Here is a 20377-nt window from a genome sequence, read left to right as displayed (position 1 = left end):
TCATTTCGATTGAAAGATGGAACCAACGAATTGTTTTGGAGTTATTAATTAAAAAAATACCATGAGACCCATGTTTATGCAAAACAGTGGCATTGAGCTATTGGCTCTTCCCAAGACTTCAATTTCTGATTCTGTGTTGCAAGTAAAACAACTTTCAATAGCCTTTGATAGTTTTCACTCTTTCATCAATGACTTCGCAGCTTTGTGCACTTAATTACATCATCTAAGAAAGAATATTGTGTTTGCTAGCTTTAGGGATCAATCTGAGAAATTCAGTAGTCCTGCCCACATAATGAAGGAACTAGTAGCAATCCTCTATATGGTTTTAATTATTATATTATTATTTAAACTTGATGTCATAATACATGACATTTTTTACAAAAAAAAATTAAAATAAATCTTGAACAGTTTCTATCATATGATTGCATTTATTATCAGAATCTGTCCAACAAATTTCAAAACAAGTATGTGTTCGGTCTTAAATGTAGTCCAAGCTTACATCTAGCATATGATCCAGAAAAGGTATGCCAGTATTGCAATCAGATATTCCTGAGCCATCCAAGTTAATTTTCACTTGAACATTTGTTTCTTTTGTCACTCGTACAATCTCTCCACAGCGATCCACTGCAAACGAAAAGTCATTAATGACCTAGAAGATATAATATGACGTAATTCACTAGTTTGTGCTATATACCAACATTAAGTTTGAAACAAAACCTGTTAATTGAAAGCTAAAATTAAACATTTGATATCTTTAGTCTTGTGCCAAGTAAAACAAGAATATTCAACCATATGATGCTTTGCATATATTTTATCTAAAACATTACACAGAATATGTAATTTTATACCCTAGGATTGTTAATCAGATTTATATCCTTTAATTATGCCCTAGATTGTAATCAGATTTGTAGCATTTTAGTAAGTCATAATTCAGTAAAATCAGAAATGAAGGAAGTAAACATGAGACAAACACAAATACCCTGGGAAAACCTCCAAGAAGGGAAAAAACGCAGCATTAAAGACCCTCAGGTCAGATTATATATTCTCTTGATAGCACAAGTACAATACTTAGCTTCCTTGACAAATCCGAATCCTTCTTGAATGACAGATCTGCACTTCTAATCTCTGCGCCAAAATTGTCTTTGTCCTTTAGAACTTGTTCGCATAAGTCTGGTCAACTTCGCACCCTCCAAGGGTAAGTTCGCACTTATCAGGCAGAGCTAATTCGCTGAAATGAAGATGAGTGAAATTGATTTGCAAAGTGTCGTTTATTTATATGCATCTTTAACCTTTTAATTTGCAAGTCGGCCTCTTCCATTTTGGTGCCAATGTTTGTTATTGTAGCGTGGGGTTTTAGGATAGGGCTAGGCTTAACCTTGGGCCACGTTACCCTTTAGGATGGGGCCCAGTCCTAAGTGGGTTCGGATGTTGCCTTAAGGCAATCCGAACCAATACATTATCCTAGTTACAAACAACAAAATAAGGGTTCTTTTGCATATACCCTTCTTTCTCAGGGCAGGCTCTCTAAAGCCTAAAATCAGCTGCTTTAAAATTCAAGAAATGAGAAATCCTGAAGGGCATAAAACGCCATGGTCACATATGTGCCAATATGTACAAAAAGAAGATACAATACACATACAAATAATCTAGATGCGTGTGATGACCCTCGATTAGCAAATGCAATGAACATATAATCAATGATGCATATAAAACCAATTACTAACTTATTAATAATGCAATATGATTAATAATACAAAGGCAGCCCAGTCTGAATCGATGTCTTAGACAGCAAAGGTAATCGTGGTCAAATGATATTCAAAACTATAATGTCTTTGTCAGCAAAGGCAACTGTGGTAAATACTGGAACAATCAATAGCTAAGTCACCAGGTTCGGCCAAATTTCAACCTTGAAGTTCGAAATTCGCCAAACTTGAAACATTCTGCAAAAACCCTAAAAAATTCGATTAAATTCGAATTAAAGTTTAGGGTTGCCGAAAAAAGTTTTTTTCGTTTGCATTTTAGGGTTTCGTCGCGGTTTTAATAAATAGGGCGCCACGGGAGTTGCAGTCACACCCACGGGAGTCGCCATTGCCCACGCTAGCAACTGCTACCAGTCCGCCACGCTCACGGGAGTCGCCCAGTCTGCCCTGCGCCCACAGGAGTTGCAGTTCGCTTGGTGCCCACGGGAGTTGCCGGGAGTTGCAGTCCACCCAGTCCGCCACAGTGCCAGCCCGCCACGTCCACCACATCAACAAATCGTGGAAAGGAGATTACTCTTCAGTGGCGGGAGGAATGGGTGAAAACCATCGATTTGATGAAATATTGCTCCATATTCGTTAAACATATTTATTAATATATAAAGATAATGATTAAAGGCTCGATATACTTTAGTTGTGGTGAGCCCCCCACCCCGAAGATAATGTATTAAAATTATGATAGATGTATTTTTAATTTAGTAATGTATAAAGATGATGTGTTATAAATTCATAATATATTTTTATTTCTAATAATTTTAATTTAATTTAGTAATGTATAAAGATGACGTGTTATAAATAATTTTTATTTCTGGAAAATAATATTGAAAATTAATTGCTCAATTAATTGATTTTTCAATTTTAATTTCAATTAGGAAGAATTTAATATAATATTATAGATATATTGCATAATATTTATTAAAAATTTAAAAAAATTTCATATGGCGAATTTAATTCGAATTTTACACATTTCGAATTTTTTCCTCATCGAACTTCATTCGAATTTCAAAGCTGTCGAACTTCAAATTCGAATTCGAACCTGGTGACTTAGGTTATAATGAAACGATTATAATATGTAATCGTTGTTGTTGAAACATTGTAATCATAATATAAATCAGTAATCTAATCAATGGTTAATGTATAAGATTATAACATAACCGTTGGTTATGAATAATCTTTACCAACAGACATGACCCCTCCATGTAAGGTAGGATCGGACATAAATAAATTTAGAAATCAAATCTAGAAAAAAGGGGAGATAGGCGAAAATTATAATCAGAACAATCCACGTCCAGATTGCATATCACGTAGTCTGTACACCAAGTGGCAGTAAAGAAACGAGAAGACGCATTCACAACAGACAGTCAAGGACTGAATATATTATTGCCGTCCACACAGAGGGAGGTATATGTATATTAGCATAAACCAAAACTTAAGTAAACACTGGAAGCATCCGCAAAGTAGGAAGTTTTCACAGAGATTAAATTGGATCATATAGAAAGACAACCAGTTCAGACGGGAATACAGTCCCTATACTCAGCAAGGAAAATCTCTTAAAAATCTTCAGAGGTTCATACCAGCTAAGAAGAAATGGACCGTTTAGATCATTCTTAGTGAATGGTTAATCAGAACAAGAGCATTCTCAGTGAATGCTGATATTGGATCAGAGCATTCTTAGTGAGTGCCGGATCTGCATTCGAACGTTCTTAGTGAATGTTGGACTGCTACAGGAACATCCTTGGTGTTATAATCACATTCTTAGAAAATGCCATTTCCAGAAACATTCTTAGTGGATGTTACATTTACATTCTTAGTGAATAACAATCTCAGTGAATATTAATAATCACAGAATAAGTGTGTTAGAAATCTGATCTTTTCTCTTAAGATTGCTCATCTAAAAGGACAGTCCAAGCATTAGAACATTACAATGCACCAAAAACTGTCTTAAGAATTGTTGTCCCATAAAAAAAATTGTATTTGTCAACCGTATCAAATGAAAACTTCATTTATCCACACTTATGTGTTCCGAAGTGATTACTTTCTATGCATCATTATGTTGGTTTTTCTAACCAACCCCAGAGGATCATCAATTCAAACATTCAGAGTCCAAGAATGCATTGGTGACAAGCCACTGTATTGGCAAGTTGAGATCCTTCAACACATGCCAAATCAAAAAATGAAGACCAAACGGTGTATAGACGCATAGAGTTGGTTGTAAGTATGCCTCAAAAAAGAAGCTAAAGCCTTTAAAAAAATTCCCAGCAGTGTACTGGCATACCAAAATGCTCATGGGCACAAATATAAAGGGTTAATATTAATCATTTGTTGTGAGTAATGGCATGAGCCAGCACACACCAATACTCTACAAGTCTCTGAAAAATGCAAAAATGTGCCCAACTTAATGAAGGGGAAACATCGACATGAGGAATTAAAAAGAAAAGAAAACACTTGCACAGTGAAAGATGATGCAAAGGCAGTGAAGAGTTGCATGGAGGGGATTGTATGCATGCATTCTAGGAAAGAAAAAATAAAAAATGTCATCACCAATGTATGGGTGTGCGTTAAACCAATGGCACATGCCTATGCAAAGCAAGTATTCAAGTAAAGATTTCTTGTCTAGTATAAAGGCACGTCAAGAACGAAAAGCATACATCTTAACTAGGATGGAATTTGCTGACAAAAATTTACAACTCAGTGTAGTGGCATACATCTTAGACTAAGGATGCACCAATACAAAGCAAGGGTTTTTTGCAATTCTATGTAATGGTGCACACAAGTTCAGAGAAATGCACCTAAAGAAGGGAAAGTGATGACAAAAGTGAGCATACGATTTTAACAAGTGTGCAAGAACAAGGGAGGAGATGCATCTCCAAAGAAAATGATAATGTGTTTAGATAGCGCATGCCTGAGACTATAAGCATGCCAATGAGGTTTTAAAATAACGTTTTCTGATCAATGTAATTGTGTGCACCTCATAAAAGGATGCTGATTTCAATGATGAAATGACGTATATGAAGATTTGGAGGCTTGCTTTAACAAACGAATATCTAAATTTCATTTTGTGTTTAGGCGCATGCCTAAGAATCGCCATGCACCAGCACAAGAAGATCAATACTTTTGTAAGTGCACTTGAATGACATATTTTATTCACCCTCAGACTAGTGGCGTGTGCCTTATGAAGGATATGCATCAGCACATGAAATTTTAAATTACTTTGGTATAGGCACATGCCAGTCGACAGATGCATGCTTGTCCAAAGTTCCAAAACAAAACAAGCTAAAAAAGTAGTGATGTGTGCCACCAAGGCACAATGCATCTTCACGTTGGAAAAACATTTCAAAACTTTAAGATCTGCGGTGCGTGCGTATCCCACCATGCATGCCACTTAACTACTCTTTTTAATTTAAAAATAAGATCCCTATGTATAGGCACACACCTATTCTTCTAAATTACAATTTTATTTTTTTTAAAGCTTACCCTAGCCAATTCGGCCTAGGCGCCTTTTTCAATGATCTCTCTTAAAAAATTTAAGAAGTCTTCATACTTTCTTGCTCTCACAATAAAGCAGAAATTTATTCAACTAGAATGGTTACAGAAGTGTTTAAAAGTGGAAACAAAATTTTACAGATAGGATTTTTGCAGAATTCCAAGTTCAATATCATAAATTGTTATTTCAGGTCTCTCCCATCACAAACAGCAGTCATAGGTGGACATTTTTGGAGAAAAGTCCTCGTAACAGAAGCTGAAAAAGCTGCCCTCCTTCAAATTCTTTCAATTTCCTCCACAAATTTGCAAAAAAGAGGTACATTTTAGTCTTAAATCGGCAAGATGCCAGAAGAAGTTTGTATTGACAATTCTTCATCCACTCAACACACTTTAGAGGAATTCAGTCCTTGCTCATGAATATTTCATGTGGGAAACTGACTTATGTCACATCTCACCAATGATTCAATTTCAAAGAAAAGATTGAAAGAAGTAGAGTGGCAAAGAAATTAATGGATTGTGATCTTGTTCAGGCAGGGTTCATTTCCAAATTCAGTACAAACCTTAGAATTTGTTTTTGCTTGTGTGAAGCACTAAGATCCTAGCTACCAATTGGTATGTTATGCAGTCTCATATATAAAAACATCAAGTTTGCCTTCTCCATACCTCCATATGAGAAGTCACTTTAAGTAGATCTTGAGGAGTGCTAAAAGGCTTGGGACACAAACACTTGTGGAATGTCAAAAGTAAGTAGCCAAGTTTTGGCTAAAGGAGAAGAAAACGGTTTTGCAAAAATCTTTGGGCGAGGTGAAATTAGATATGAGTTTGCAATCATGATCACTCTTCTCAACCAAGTCAAAGGTCAAAAGGAAGCTCGCAATTTCAAGATGTGGATTTCTACCTACCATACCATATGCATGTTTTGCCCCTGAGGGGTGTGTATGCATTCAGTGCATAACAGAACAGGAATATAGAAAAGATAGCAGTACACAGGAATGCAAGTGAGAAGAACTCATATGTCTGTATTCATTGATTCCACAATACCAGTACATTCAAAGCATAGATTCCCTTCCGCCTATCACATATATGGAAATAGAAGCCCAAGTACATATATATAGGTGTCGGTACAGGTTGTTCGATGCCAACTGCCGACAATCGTCACGTAACCACCGACCCTTAACACACGTAACATTCTAATTACAATATGACATAGTTACCCGACAACATCATCCCCCCCCAAAAAAGGAGTCGGCGGTGCTACTGCTGCCAACTGCTCCTCGGCTAGTGAACCTGTTGTGTCCAATGTTGGAGATCTCGCTCAGCTACCAACTGCCTCTCCCTAGATCTCTTCACCATAAAAACAGCTTCCATAAGCTCCTTCTGCTTCCCATCCAACTCCTCTAAGGTAGATGTGAGACGGGTCACAAGGGCTGCCCGTTCGGCCACCTCGTGTGCATGCCCCGCCGTCTCCTGGGCCAATTCTGCCTTGGCATGAGCCAACTCCTCCTCTAGGCTGGTCGCTCGGGCCCTCTATTGTGCCAACTCCATCTCCATCATATGCAGGCGAGTGGCTAGCTCCTCCCGAGCTGTGATGGCCGTCACCCACTCTATCTCTACTGCCGAGGCACTATGCTGGGTACGTCTGAGCTGGTAGTACCCATCCCGGAAGGCTTGCTCTACCCACTGTAGCAGCAAGTGTACCCCACCAGCTCCAGTTGTCCCCTCACTCCTCCAATCCGCCAACATCTCGAGAGTCTCCTCAGCACACCCTCCGGTGGAAAAGGTGAGGAGACCCTCAACGGCAGGTTGCCCAAGGGCCTGAATAGAGGCTGCCAATCTTCGTGCACTAGCCTCAACCTCCGCTGTCATCCTCTACGTATTGGCTCCCATCTCTACCAAAAATATCTCTATGCCTTCTGGCTGGCTCTCGGTAGTGGCCTGCATCTGTTGTTGCATCTTTGTCATCTCCTCCTCAAACCAAACGGTGTCCTGCAGGAAGTCCATCGCCAACTCCTGTTGTCCCCCCTCCTGATGAGAACTACCCGCATCTAGGTCCACAATCTCGGGAAAAGGAAGTGGCTGGGGTGAGGCAAGCGGGGGTCCCAATGGTGGCATAGGAGGCATCTCATAGCAACCCAGCCACGCATCCATGGTGGCATCATCATCTCGGGCCATTACGGTCACCGTGCCCTCCGCTGCCATGACCTCGGTATGTACAGGTTCCCTCCGTACGGTAGACCCAGTGCAAGGAGGTTCGCTGGGAACCAATGATACTGCTGGAACTGTTGGAACTCCCTTTGCCGAAACTATTGTGGCAACCCTAGAGGGTGTAGGCAATGGGGGTCGGGGTCTCAACTGCCCAAATCCTGGAATGGGTACGACTGGTATGGCTCCCACCATCACCCCCGAAGCCAAGAGAGGTGCCAGTCCTCCATCCGGAGTCAATACTACTGGTGCATACACTAGTCGGCCTACTCCCACAGGTCGCACTCCACCTGCCGGTAATCCACGGATTCCTCTCATCAAGTGCCCAAAAGACACTGCACAGTCACTACTCTCCTCTGCACTAGGGGTTTTCTCTACTTCTTTCCGGCTATCAAGGCGGAATGTGTCGTGACTCTGGCTGCTCCTAGAAGAAGTGTCCTCAGAATCTTCCCCTACCTTTGCACTACTATCATCCTCTTCTTCAGCTTCTTCTTCTGCATCCTCGTCAACTGTCTTTGTCTCCTACTCATGTTCTGACACTACTACATGTGGTGGTCTTCTTTATTTCCTATTGGAATGGGCTTCCCCGCTACTTGCGACAGTATCCAGGTGGGTCCAATAGAAGATGGCTAGCTGTGAAGAGTCCAACGTCTCCTGAGGTTTCCAGACATGCTTCTCCTGAGATACCTGTGTGCGTACAACATCAAGGAATAACCCTATGGCGTGGAACGGCATGTAAAAATCTTTGTGCAGTAGGGTCAGGAATTCATGAATTCTGTCGGACAAGACTACAGCCCAATTGTACACCATCCCATTCCTCAATCCATTCATAAGTGCAATCATGGGTACCGCAGTGTCTGATGCCCTGCTGGCTCCAGTAAGTCTACTTTTCATAACATCTAGCAGGCACTGCCATTCTCCTGGAACGACGTACAATTTTTTCAACCCTCTACCCTTAGGTGCCTTAATTGGTGCCCATTCCTGATCTGAGAGATCACTTCAACAAATCAACTGTAGTAGTTGCTCTTTCCTCTCAGGCGACATCTTAGTGGCATTCTTGTCGATTTTCTTCCCCTCATCTGGTATGCCAAAGACCTTGGCAAAATCATCGAGTGCAAAGGATACAGTCACAGTGCTCTGCTGGTAAGAGAATGTCGATGCCCTAGTTGTGTTGTCACATGTGGCCACCAGCATTCGCAAACATGATTCAAAATCCCTGATTGCAAAGATGGGCATTTGAATTGCCCAGTGCACCCGTGCTTTCCTGAGAGACTCCTTAATCACATTACTATCTGGGGTCTCCAGCCACCAAGTTTTGCATACACTTCCACTTAATCCTTCCAATGTAACAATGCCAGGTGTGATTTTTACTGGCATTGGCTTCGTGTTGCCCTTTCCTGTATCTGCTAGTCCTGCAATTTTCACTCCAAACTGCATCACTTGCTTGCCCTTGTCCCTACCTGTCGTGCTTCCTTCTACCATTTTCCTTGACTTAGACGGTTGGTCTAACTGCTGCAACCATTTTCGCCAGTCCAGCTTCCCCAGTCTTGGTTTTCCTAACTCCATCAATTAGTTTTGATTGCCCGTATCAACACTTAATACACTTTTTTTTAATTCCGTTATGGTTTACCTTGTACGACGCTTCTCCCTTTTATGCACGTTGTACGGCCTCGCAAAGAGGGAGTGTTAATAATTTTAAGATGTTGAGGGAAAGACTTGAATTGGAGGAGAACACTTTCCTCGCAAAGAGGGAGTGTTAATAATTTTTACCTTGAATTGCTCAACTAGTGTTCTTGTAGTGATGGCATAACAGTGACAGCAATAGACTCAGACCTATGCACAACAAAGGGTTAGCATGGAGAGAACAGAATTATATAAGAGAATAAGGCCTAACAATGCAGGGCATCATCTTTGAGATTAATGCCCAATTAACTATTTCAGACTAGTGCAATTTTTGGATGTAACTCAGTCTCAACTACTTTGATTGGGAGATATTAGTTTTAACTTTTTATATTGGGTTGATTGATTAGTCAGACTAGTAGATTGTTCAATCAAATGAGTGTCACTCTCGTGAGTTGTAAGCTTAATTTGGAGCTCTACTTGGCACCTTATCTAGTTTCTCTTAGTTAGATTCATCGTATACTTGTCTACTTAAAAGTTGCATATTCTAATTTCAATCATGACGCATATAGAATTGCTTGATAAGGTGCAAACTCAGAGGATAATGAAGACTACCTCTTCATTTCTGCCTTGTCCAGCAATGTGCCAACCGATAGTAACACTTGGTTGATAGACAGTGGTGCATCTAGACACATCACGGGATATCGAGAGCATCTCTCAGACTTGATGGAGAAAGAGTTCAACCTTCATGTGGTAATTGGTGATGATGCTCAGTATTCAGTAAGAGGTTTTGGTAGCACTTCTTTAAATTTAGAATCTGGCATGTGCTTGCATCTTAGTGATATTTTATTTGTTCCTGGAATTAAGAAGAATTTAATTTCTATTTCTGCCCTAGAAGATAAAGGTTATCAAATAGCATTTTCTCAGAGTAAAGTACTTGCATGGCCAAAGAAATCTAGTATTAAATTGGCTCGTGTTATTGGAAATAGATATGATAGTTTGTATAAGCTTTCAGCTAACCCCATTCAAGCACTCATTCATGAAGCTTCTGAATCTAATGAGCTATGGCATAGAAGGCTCAGCCATCTTCACTATCAGGCACTTCCTTCACTTGAAAAGATGGTTAAAGGTATGCCTAAACTTAATCAACTTCATGATGATACTTGCAAAGGTTGTGCATTAGGTAAGAACACTAAAAGTCCATTTCATAAAAGTGAAAGTAGAGCTCAAAAAATTAGCACTTGTTCATTCTGATCTATGTGGACCCATGTATGTTCCTTCACCTAGCAGATTTCTATACTATGTTACATTTATAGATGATTTTTCTAGAAAGACTTGGATTTACTTTCTAAAATCTAAAGAATCTGATGAAGTGTTAAATAGGTTTAAAGAATTTAAAGCTCTAGCTGAAAATATGTCTGGTAAAAGGATTAAAGTGTTAAAATCTGACAATGGAGGTGAATACACCTCAAGTGGCTTCAATGACTTTTGTGTAGAAACAGGAATTAAGAGGGAGTTCTACGTTCCCTACAATCCTCAACAAAATGGTGTAGCTGAACGAAAAAATAGAGCTATTGTTGAAGCAGCCAAAGCTATGATTCACGATCAGGACCTGCAGACCTTCTTATGGGCTGAAGCATCCAAGACCGCAGTGTACATTCAGAATAGATGCCCTCACCGTGTCCTAAAGAGCATAACTCCCGAGGAAGCTTTCACTGGAGTCAAACCAGATATCAGCCACCTAAGAATCTTTGGAAGTCTTGTCTATGTTCATGTGCCAAAGGAAAAGGGGACTGAGTTAAAGCCTTCCGGGAAGAAGGGTATCCTTGTTGGATATAGTGAGTCTTCCAAGCCATTTCGCATCTACATTCCCGATCAAAGGTATATTGAGGTAAGTAGGGATGTCACCTTTGAAGAAAATATTGCTTTCAAGAAATCTAAAGGTTCTCTTATTGATAATGATAAAGAAGTTAATGATAATCAAAATATGGATATTGATACTAACCCTAAGATTCAAAGGGAGTCTATTGAGTCTCCCGAACCTATTGAGCGTGATAATTCTCCTGAGCCTCTGGTTCCACTGATGGACCTAGAGATATTGCAGTTAGCAAGAAAAGACCACTTTGGGTTAGAAGCACAATTCAAGATGCAGAAAAATTTGCAGCTCCTAGTGGCACTTTCAGAGAAAGTAAGAGACCTCAAAAGCTCTCCAACTATGTTGCAATGATGTGCAACATCATTGAGGCTGAACCATCCAGCATAGAAGAAGCTATGAACCAGCAAGCATGGAAATTAGCTATGGACGAAGAGTATCAATCCATCATCAAGAATGATGTCTGGGATATTGTGCCTAGACCTAAAGGTATGTCTGTTGTTTCTTCCAAATGGTTGTTTAAAATTAAACATGCTACTGATGGTAGTATAGAGAAATATAAAGCTAGATTTGTAGCTCGTGGTTTTTCTCAAAAGGAAGGCATAGATTATGAAGAAACATTTGCTCCTGTTGCTAGATATACTTCCATTAGAACTATTATAGCTATTGCTGCAGCCAAAGGTTGGAAGTTACATCAGATGGATGTAAAGACTGTTTTCCTTAATGGTGTTATTGAGGAATAAGTCTATATTAAACAACCTGAAGGTTATGAGATTCATAATAGAGAAACTCATGTGTGCAGACTGAAGAAAGCTCTCTACAGCCTCAAGCAAGCTCCTAGAGTTTGGTATGAAAGAATTGATAAGTACTTAGTTAGTTTAAGGTTTTATAAGAATGATGTTCATCCTAACATTTACTTTAAAGTATTTAATGGTGAAATGTTAATTCTGGTTTTATATGTGGATGATTTATTTCTAACTGGTGAAGATAGTCTCATCATTAGATGTAAGAAAGAATTAGCTACTGAATTTGAAATGAAGGATCTAGGTCTAATGCATTACTTTTTAAGGTTAGAAGTGTGGCAAAGACCTAATGAAATTATTCTAAATCAAGGAAAATATACTATTGATATCTTGAAAAGATTTGGTATGATGGATTGTAAACCTATGTCTACTCCTATGGAAACTAACTTGAAGAAGTTGAGTATTTCTGCAGCTAACTCTGACTCTATAGATCCTTCAGAGTACAGGCAGTTGGTTGGATCCTTGATGTATCTAGTCAACACTAAACCAGATATTTGCTATGCAGTAAGTGCACTTAGCCAATTCATGAACCAGCCAAAGCATGTTCACTTGGTGGCAGCCAAGCACATCCTAAGATACTTGTGTGGAACAGTTGGCTATGGACTGAAGTATCCAATCAACACAGTAACCAATTTGGAAGGCTACTCTGATTCTGATTGGGTCGGAAGTGTTACTGATAGGAAAAGCACTTCAGGACTCTGTTTCAGCTTGGATTCCGCTATGATCTCTTGGGCCAGTAGGAAACAGTCCTTAGATGTATTTAGTACTGCAGAAGCTAAATATGTTGCTTCAAGTGTGGCAACTAGAGAAGCAGTTTGGCTTCGCAAGCTTCTTGCTGGGTTGTTTGGACAACCTTGGGAATCCATTGTTATTTATTGTGATAATCAGGGTTGTATTAAAATGTCTAATAATCTCGTGTTTCATGACAGGTCAAAACACGTGGAAAGTCGTTATCACTATGTTCGTGATATGGCACAAAGAGGTGCCATCCAGCTGAAATATATTAGCATTGATGAACAGGTTTTAGATGTTCTCACCAAGCCTCTAGCTCGAGTGAAGTTTGAGTAATTCAGAGAGAAGCTTGGAATTGTGGAGAACATGGCATTGATTGAGAGGGAGTCTCAATCTTAGTGATGCAATTTAGTTTGCATCCTCCACCCTCTGCGGGCAATGCAAGGTGGAGTCACCCTCTGCGGGCAATGCAAGGTGACATTGTATCCTTCTCTGGGAGAAGGCTGAGGTGTAAAACCCCTTCCACCCTCTGCGGGCAATGCAAGGTGGGTCCATCCTCTGCGGGCAATGCAAGATAGACATCATGAAATGAGTTCATGATATTTATGTGTTTTATTGCAGGTATACCCTATGAAGCTTATACATTCATCCTTGCGGGCAATGCAAGAATGCAAGATGAAAGTCATGAATGGATCTGACATGTGGCAAATATCCTCTCTAGCTAAGAGGGAGTGTTGAAAATAATAGCTAGTTCGGATACCTGACTATGGCAATTTGATATTGTTAAAGACAAATGTATTATCTCTCATGTCATTCGAACTATTGGGCTGGACCCAATTATGTAACGTGGAGGCAAATAAATGGGCTGGACCCAAACATGTAACGTGGAGACAAGTAAAATGTAACTTGTAAAATAACAATGCAATTTAAATAAATAAACAAGCAAGCCGACTTGAGGTATTAGCGCCAAAGGTTGGATATAAAACCAACAGCAAATGAAGTCATTATAACCTTGATCAACACATGCAATCTGCTCTCCAATATTTGGCGATCTCTCTCTCTCTCTCTCTCTCTCTCTCTCTCTCTCTCTTGTGCGAACTTGCTTCTCATCCATTGTGTGAAGGCTGGCTGTTAGATGATGCTATCAAGATCATCTTGCGAAGTTGATGAAGACTCGCCTTGTGCGAATTTGATGCTGATGATAAGGGCTGCAATCTTCATTATCATATAAAGAGAAATCCAGATCTGCTAACTTTTTGGTTGAACAGCACTCTGAGATAAGCACACTTGCCTTGTAAATTGCCCAAATTTGAGATAATACATATTGTACTTTGTGGCTGGGTTTTTCACCTCCAAGAGAGAGGTTTTCCCAGGGTATTGGTGTGTCTTGTCTTGTGTTTTCATTGCTGTTACTGTTCTGTTATAACCTGATTATTTAAATTTAATATCTGATTGCTTAAAACTAACAGTCAGCAGTGTTTAGCAGTTGACATGCAATTCCAAAACAGGTGGCTTGAACAATCCCGTACCTCTGCAGACTTATTTAGCTGCCCAGGCATTGTGAGAAAGCAGGGCATAAAACTGTTGCGTACTGAGCCTTCATGGATATACTGAATAATCATTTCTTCCCAGCATACAAGATGGTAGGCGGATGATTGAAGGGGTGGGTTGGTCATTGTGAAATGACTATAATTTTTAATTTTTTACCATCACATGTCAGTATAAGATGGGTTCCAATAAGGCTCTGCATCTTCATTCCCACAACAAATTTGAAAATGGCAGAGGCAGAGGCAAAGAGCAATGAGAATAGAAAGAGCAAGAAAAGAATGAGAAATGAAGCAGAGTAGATAATCAGAAAGCAAGCATGCAGAAGCAAGGAGGATGCTAATAGGGTTGCATAGAACATCACAGCATACATGGAAAAAGAAATTTCTAATCCTAACTTGCATATATGGTTGCTTTAAAGTTTGGTAAAGTATATGGATAGAATGTCATGTGTTGGTCTAAGAGAAGCCATGGGTTCACTGCTCCTTGACTCAGAAGAGTCCATAGGCAGAAAGAACGTGTTCGACATTGCACAAGCACTCAGTTGTACTACAATACTATCTGTGATGGTCGGAGCTTTTATGCTTCCTGAAGATATTTCAAGGGTCAACAACCAAGATGAACCTTTCCACAACTGCTATTTAGACCACTTCCACTGTCTCATGGATAGGCTGGGAAAACTGCACGAGGGGAATTGACTGCTAGTCCAGTGCAGGGTTCAAAGGAATGTTGTTTGTGATGTTTGAGCCTGTGTAGGCCACAGGAGACCTGTGTAATTGCCCCCAATGCCTGGCCATATTTTTTTCTTTTTTCTACAGGCTCTTTTGGTCTATATGCTGGTTCTATGGAACCTGAATAAAAATTATAAATGTAACAGCTAATGTCTTTCATGAAGGATCTGGTGTACCTGGTGTACCATATGTAAACCAGAATCCATGCTTAATGCCATTTAAAGCAAAAAATAATGAAGCATACAGATTACAGAGTCTCTTTTCTAGAATTTCAATCCAGTGCAATGAATTTCCTTTCAGTTTTAAAAGAAGATAGATGTAGTCTTGAGAATTCAGATCTGTGACTGTTTTCTGTTCATATTTTCAGCAGAATGTGTTTGTCAATTAGCATACTCAGATTTGCTGTTCTAATTGGAGCTTTTCGTTTCAAGCTTTTTGCATTTATGAAAATTCTTTAATGCAGAATCCGCTTATCATGGTCTAAAAACTAACAGACATTCTCACGAGTAATACTAAAATGCAAAAATCAATTGCATGTCCACTTTGTCTACATGCCCACTTGTCCTTGTCCTCTAAAAAACTACCTAAAACTAATTATGGGAAAACAACCCTAATTTTCCTACATATTTGATCCAGACCACGGCCAGTAAAGATTTGAGCCCTTGGGTAGCAGTCAAACGATAGAAGTAATCATTTGTAGAGATTCGTCTAATTCCGTATACAAAAAATGCCCTAGAACCCAGATTCATATAGTAAGGCATACAGACTATGCCATTGAACAATTCGTATAGTAAGACAACATTATGCCTTGAATCCCAGATTCAGATACTATGACAAGACATCCTTCAAAACCGAAGTTCAAGTTACCAGATAACATTATACTCCTAAATTCAAAAAATGAGACAAAAAAATACAACAAAATCCTAAAAACCATAAGGCTTAGCCAAGGATGCAAGCTCAATGCTTGGTTGGACTGCACCGTAGCAATTTAATCAATATCTTGTCAATGGATAAAATCATTGGTAATTTAAGGAGATCTTCAAGGCAAACCCAGGTTAAAAACTCAAAATGACATGTCCATGTGTTGATTTAAGTAATATAAAGCATACAATTCTAGTTGTGGCAAAAATCATCTGACAAGGCTACTGGGTGAACTTAATGGAAGAGATAAACTTCCCATTTAACCAAGACATCCTACCAAATAAAAAAGTTCCCCCAGAACCAAAATTCAACGTCAGCAAGCAATAAAATCCCTCAAATTCAAAGTACGAGACAAAATGATGCCCTTAAGGCAAAAATTAAATTATGAGACAGAGAACACGAGCCATACGATTATAAGGGGATCCTTAACCGTACAAAGAGAATATGTTTAATCCAAATATTTCCTACGAAATATTGTGTAGTCATAAAACATCAACTCTTTAGATATAATTACTTATTTTGATGGACTCAATCGAAACAAACAAGGGTTTGACAACTATACAATGCCACAAATTACCATGAAGTCTAGTGCTTCTTACCTTTGGTTTCTGTTATATTTGGGGCTCCATTTTTGCTGGTGTCAACGGCGTGTAAAGTCAATGAACGCTGCAATTTTTTTATGGATGGGAAATTGAGATTAGTATGAGATGAATAAAGGGGACAAAAGTCGCCCACAATGTTTCTGCCCTCATCGTCCTCCCTGGATGCACTCGTTTTGAAGAAGCCATGTTTATTTGATCTAGAGTTGTTGCGGCTAATGTTCGGCCATGACCGTTGTGATGTTCTGATGCCCAAAAGTTTGATGGCACTTGAGCCCAAGTATCCATTGACCACTCGGCTGAATTCAGAAGAAATTGCGGTGGGTGGTTTTCCAGGCGGGACGTTCAGCAAAGCCATTGTTAGTGCGCTACTTTTTGCAGTTTAGGTGTTCAATCTGTATCTTAGAGTCGTTAATGGAAATGTTCATACATGGCTCCTACACAAAAATATTCGGAGGTCGCGTATTGTGTCGAAATGAAGTACCTAGTCGACAAATAAATTTAGGATTTGTGTTTAAAGAGAATGAACGAATGAGGAAGGAAATTTAATGAGTTCTTCTTTTATGAAGTTGAGTAAGAGACTCGTTGTTTTGTGAAGGTTTGATTCTCTAAAGAGTTTATTTAGACTGTCCACCTTTAATTTGTTATCAAACTGGTTGTGAATATCTTCATATGTTGCACACTCCTTGATGAAATGTCATTATGTTTCTACTACCCTCTTGCTGCAAAAAATGCATGTCTTTTCTTCCCAATCTTCTTTGGGCATCTTTCATTCACCCTCATTTCACATTTCAAATGATGAGATCTAGTCCTTAACTGTGTAGTTATAATTTTGGCCTTTCCATTGGTCATAGATCTCAAGTAAACTTTTTTGTCATGCTCCCAAGTAGGGTTGAATTCTTTAATATAGTATGCTTTTTTTTTGCTTAGTTGTTTTGTCCACATGGCATTCCTAAATTTCCCTAACACCCACTTTTTTATCTCCTCTTTGCTACTAGGACGATCATGTAAATTTATGTCCCACTTGTTCATCCACTTGTTATTTTGTTTCTTCCAAGTCTCTTTCCTACGACTTAGGTCATCTTCAATAATCAAATTGGGCCAATGATGTTTATCGATACTTTCTACTTTTTTTTAAGTAGCATAACAACCGAATGACTGTTGAAGTCTCAATTGGGAACATACCAACTTTACCTAAAAGAACTTCATAAGGTATCGTTGATGTGACTTTGAGGTTGCTAGTTATTAGATGTTTTTGAATTCTTTCCATTTGTCTCCATTTGAGTTTTGACATGTTATTCCCCCAAACTTCACACCCGTAAAGGATAACTGACATTCTAACAAACCAAAAATGTCTTTCTTAGTCTTCCAATCCCACAACTCTACTTTCCTACATCTATTATGAAGAAGGTATAAAGCTCTCCAACCCCCTTGGATCCTCTTTCATCTACATGTATCCCAATTGACCTTATTGTGAAAATCAATTCCTAAGTACTTGTATTTTGTCACTACCTTCAAGGGTTTGCCCTCGAAGATAAAATTGACCAACTGCTTCTTCTTTTTCAAAGAAAAGATCATGACTTTGGTCTTACTAGCATTCACTTGCATCCAAACCTCCTGCCAAAATAACTCAAGAGCCTTCAAATGCTCTCTCAAACCTTGTGCAGATTTTGCAATAAGAATAAGATCATCTACGTATAAAAGCAATTCACAACATATCCTGCCAACTAGATACCTTCTCCATTAGTATTGTTTATCCACTCTTCAAGTTTATCAATATATAAGTCGAACAATGTGGGAGATAATGGACACCTTTGTATGACCTTGATGTCATTGCCAAAGCATTCAAACATCCCTTCTTTAGTTCTGATTTTAGCTCTAACCAACTCATAGAGTTTGTGGACAACAGCTCTAAACTCCTCTAGAACCCCAAGTTCTTCCATTTTGTGCCAAAGCTTGTCCCTAGGGATAATGTCAAAAGCTTTTTTTGAAATCCACAAAGAAGAATAAGGCTTCTTCACCTTGGTTGTCCCTAACTTTTTCAATGAAATGCCTTAGAGTGATGCAATGGTCAATGGTGGAATGTTTAGACCAGAAACCAACCTACCCTCTAGCCATCTTTCCTTCTTTTTTCTGCCCATCTATTGATTCTACGCTCTAACATACTCCCAAAAAGATTTCCAAAGAGAGGGATGATGATAATAGTACGGTAATTAGATTGATTATTGATGTCTCCACTTTTGTGAAGAGGTATAACAACACAAGTTGTCCATTCAACTGGAAAGATGTTTTGGGTAACTCTGTTAACGATCTTCTTGATATGTGGAGCTAGGAGGTCAACTCCCCACTTTAAAAATTATGTTTGTAGACCATCAATGTCTTGTGCTTTAACACACGCCAAATTCTTTATACCTTGTTTGATGTCTATTACTGAAAAAAGCTCAGTTGAAGTGTTAATTGTGGGTGGATTCCTTTTCTCATTTGTTTGTTCATAAAGGAAATTCGCATATTCCAACCATTGGACATTTGTGATATTATTTTCTATTTGTTTTTTCTTTTCTTGTAGCTCCCTCCAAAATTCTTTGGGATTTCTTTATACCTTGTTTGATGTCTATCACTGAAAAAAGCTCAGCTGAAGTGTCAATTATGGGTGGATTCCTTTTCTCATTTGTTCGTTCATAAGGAGCTTCTCATATTCCAGCCATTGGGCATTCGTGATATTATTTTCTATTTATTTTTTCTTTTCTTGTAGCTCCCTCCAAAATCCTTTGGGATGGTGTTTCCCCAAGGCGATTAGTTCCTTCTTGAAATTACATATCTTTCTTTTTTTGATTTTATCAATTGCTTGTATATGGACTTGTTTTCCTTGTTTGAGTCCTTCCCTTTAAAAGATTTTTTAGTAGCCTTGCACTCTTTGTCATACCAAGGATTAGTAGGAAAGGTATTTGACACCTTCTTCACAGGTTTAGAACACTTACACACCTTCAAAGCTTCGTGTATTGAAGGGATTAGCATGCTACTGCTGTTTATGGTGAAAATGGACAACAATAAACAACAATTTGAAAGACTAAATGGATTCAACCACCAAACCCTAGCCTAACAATGAACAAAGATCCACCATAACATATGAAGATAACCTAAGACAATGCAAATAACTCAAAATCACAAAGATTATACCATCACATGTCCAATAGGGTTTTGATCTCCATTCTTCCTATCTCCATTGATCTTGCTTGATATATATTTGCTCTCAGATTTTAATATGCACAAGAGCTCAACAAAGAACGGAATGTGGTTGCAAGTAGGATCGTAGTGTAGCCAAGTACTCCAAAATCAGTCATTAGGGTTTGACAATGAAGAAAGCATCTCCTTAAATAGAAGACACAATAGGAAATGGAGGGTTAAGATTGAGAGGTGTAAAAAGAGAGGTCGGCTAGGATTAGAGGGTAGGTATAAGAAATACCAAAATAATGAAAGAGGTAGGTAGTGTAGGAATTAAGAGATGAATGACATGTGTCATGTGTAGAAAAAGATAATGAATTAATTAAATAAATAAAGATTTATTTAATTAATAGAAGAAGTAGGACAATTAAATAAATAAAATATTTATTTAATTTAGGAAGAGGATAATTTAAATAAATAAATGCATTTATTTAAATGAGAAATAAGGCTAGAAGAGGATAAATGAATTAATTAAATAAATAAAAATTTATTTAATTAATAGAAGAAGTAGGCTTAGATAATTAAATAAATAAAATATTTATTTAATTAGACATGACAATTTTAGGTGTCTACATTTTGCCCCTCTTTGAGACAATGCGGCTTGTCGCGTTGTTTCAAAGAAGATAAGATGAACTGATACAGAGTTGCCCCAGAATGGGAATGATATGCCCCCTCGAGAGATTGGATGAAAATGTCTGAAAAGATTGCAAACAATCTCTCGATAAGAAAGACGGGATAGAATGGACTGATCGGATAAAGTGACAAAGTCACGGGATAAGAAAGACTGACTCGGGAAATGAAGACGAGGGCTAGGCTAGGCTATAAGATAGACCACGGGCAAAAGACATCCTCATTGTCATCCACACCCTTACGAGATCACAGTGCAGAG

General features: G+C 38.6%; 1 protein-coding gene across 1 annotated transcript in view; it reads right to left on the bottom strand.

Annotated features, from left to right (window-relative positions):
• Nucleotides 1–16779, bottom strand: part of LOC131054360 (imidazoleglycerol-phosphate dehydratase 1, chloroplastic) — an 89703-nt gene extending 72924 nt beyond the window's left edge. Inside the window, exons 1-2 of the mRNA XM_057988858.2 lie at nucleotides 16267–16779; nucleotides 500–624 (exon numbers count right to left, since the gene is read on the bottom strand). Of these exons, the coding sequence (XP_057844841.2) occupies nucleotides 500–624; nucleotides 16267–16624 (483 nt within the window). The 5' untranslated portion in view covers nucleotides 16625–16779. The remainder of the gene's footprint in view (nucleotides 1–499; nucleotides 625–16266) is intronic.
• Nucleotides 16780–20377: the final 3598 nt, after the last annotated feature.

This window comes from Cryptomeria japonica, chromosome 3 (genome assembly GCF_030272615.1).
Source record: "Cryptomeria japonica chromosome 3, Sugi_1.0, whole genome shotgun sequence".
Classification (NCBI taxonomy): domain Eukaryota; kingdom Viridiplantae; phylum Streptophyta; class Pinopsida; order Cupressales; family Cupressaceae; genus Cryptomeria; species Cryptomeria japonica.
Note: the sequence above shows the minus strand (reverse complement) of the source record. Positions and strands in the feature narration are given on the sequence as shown.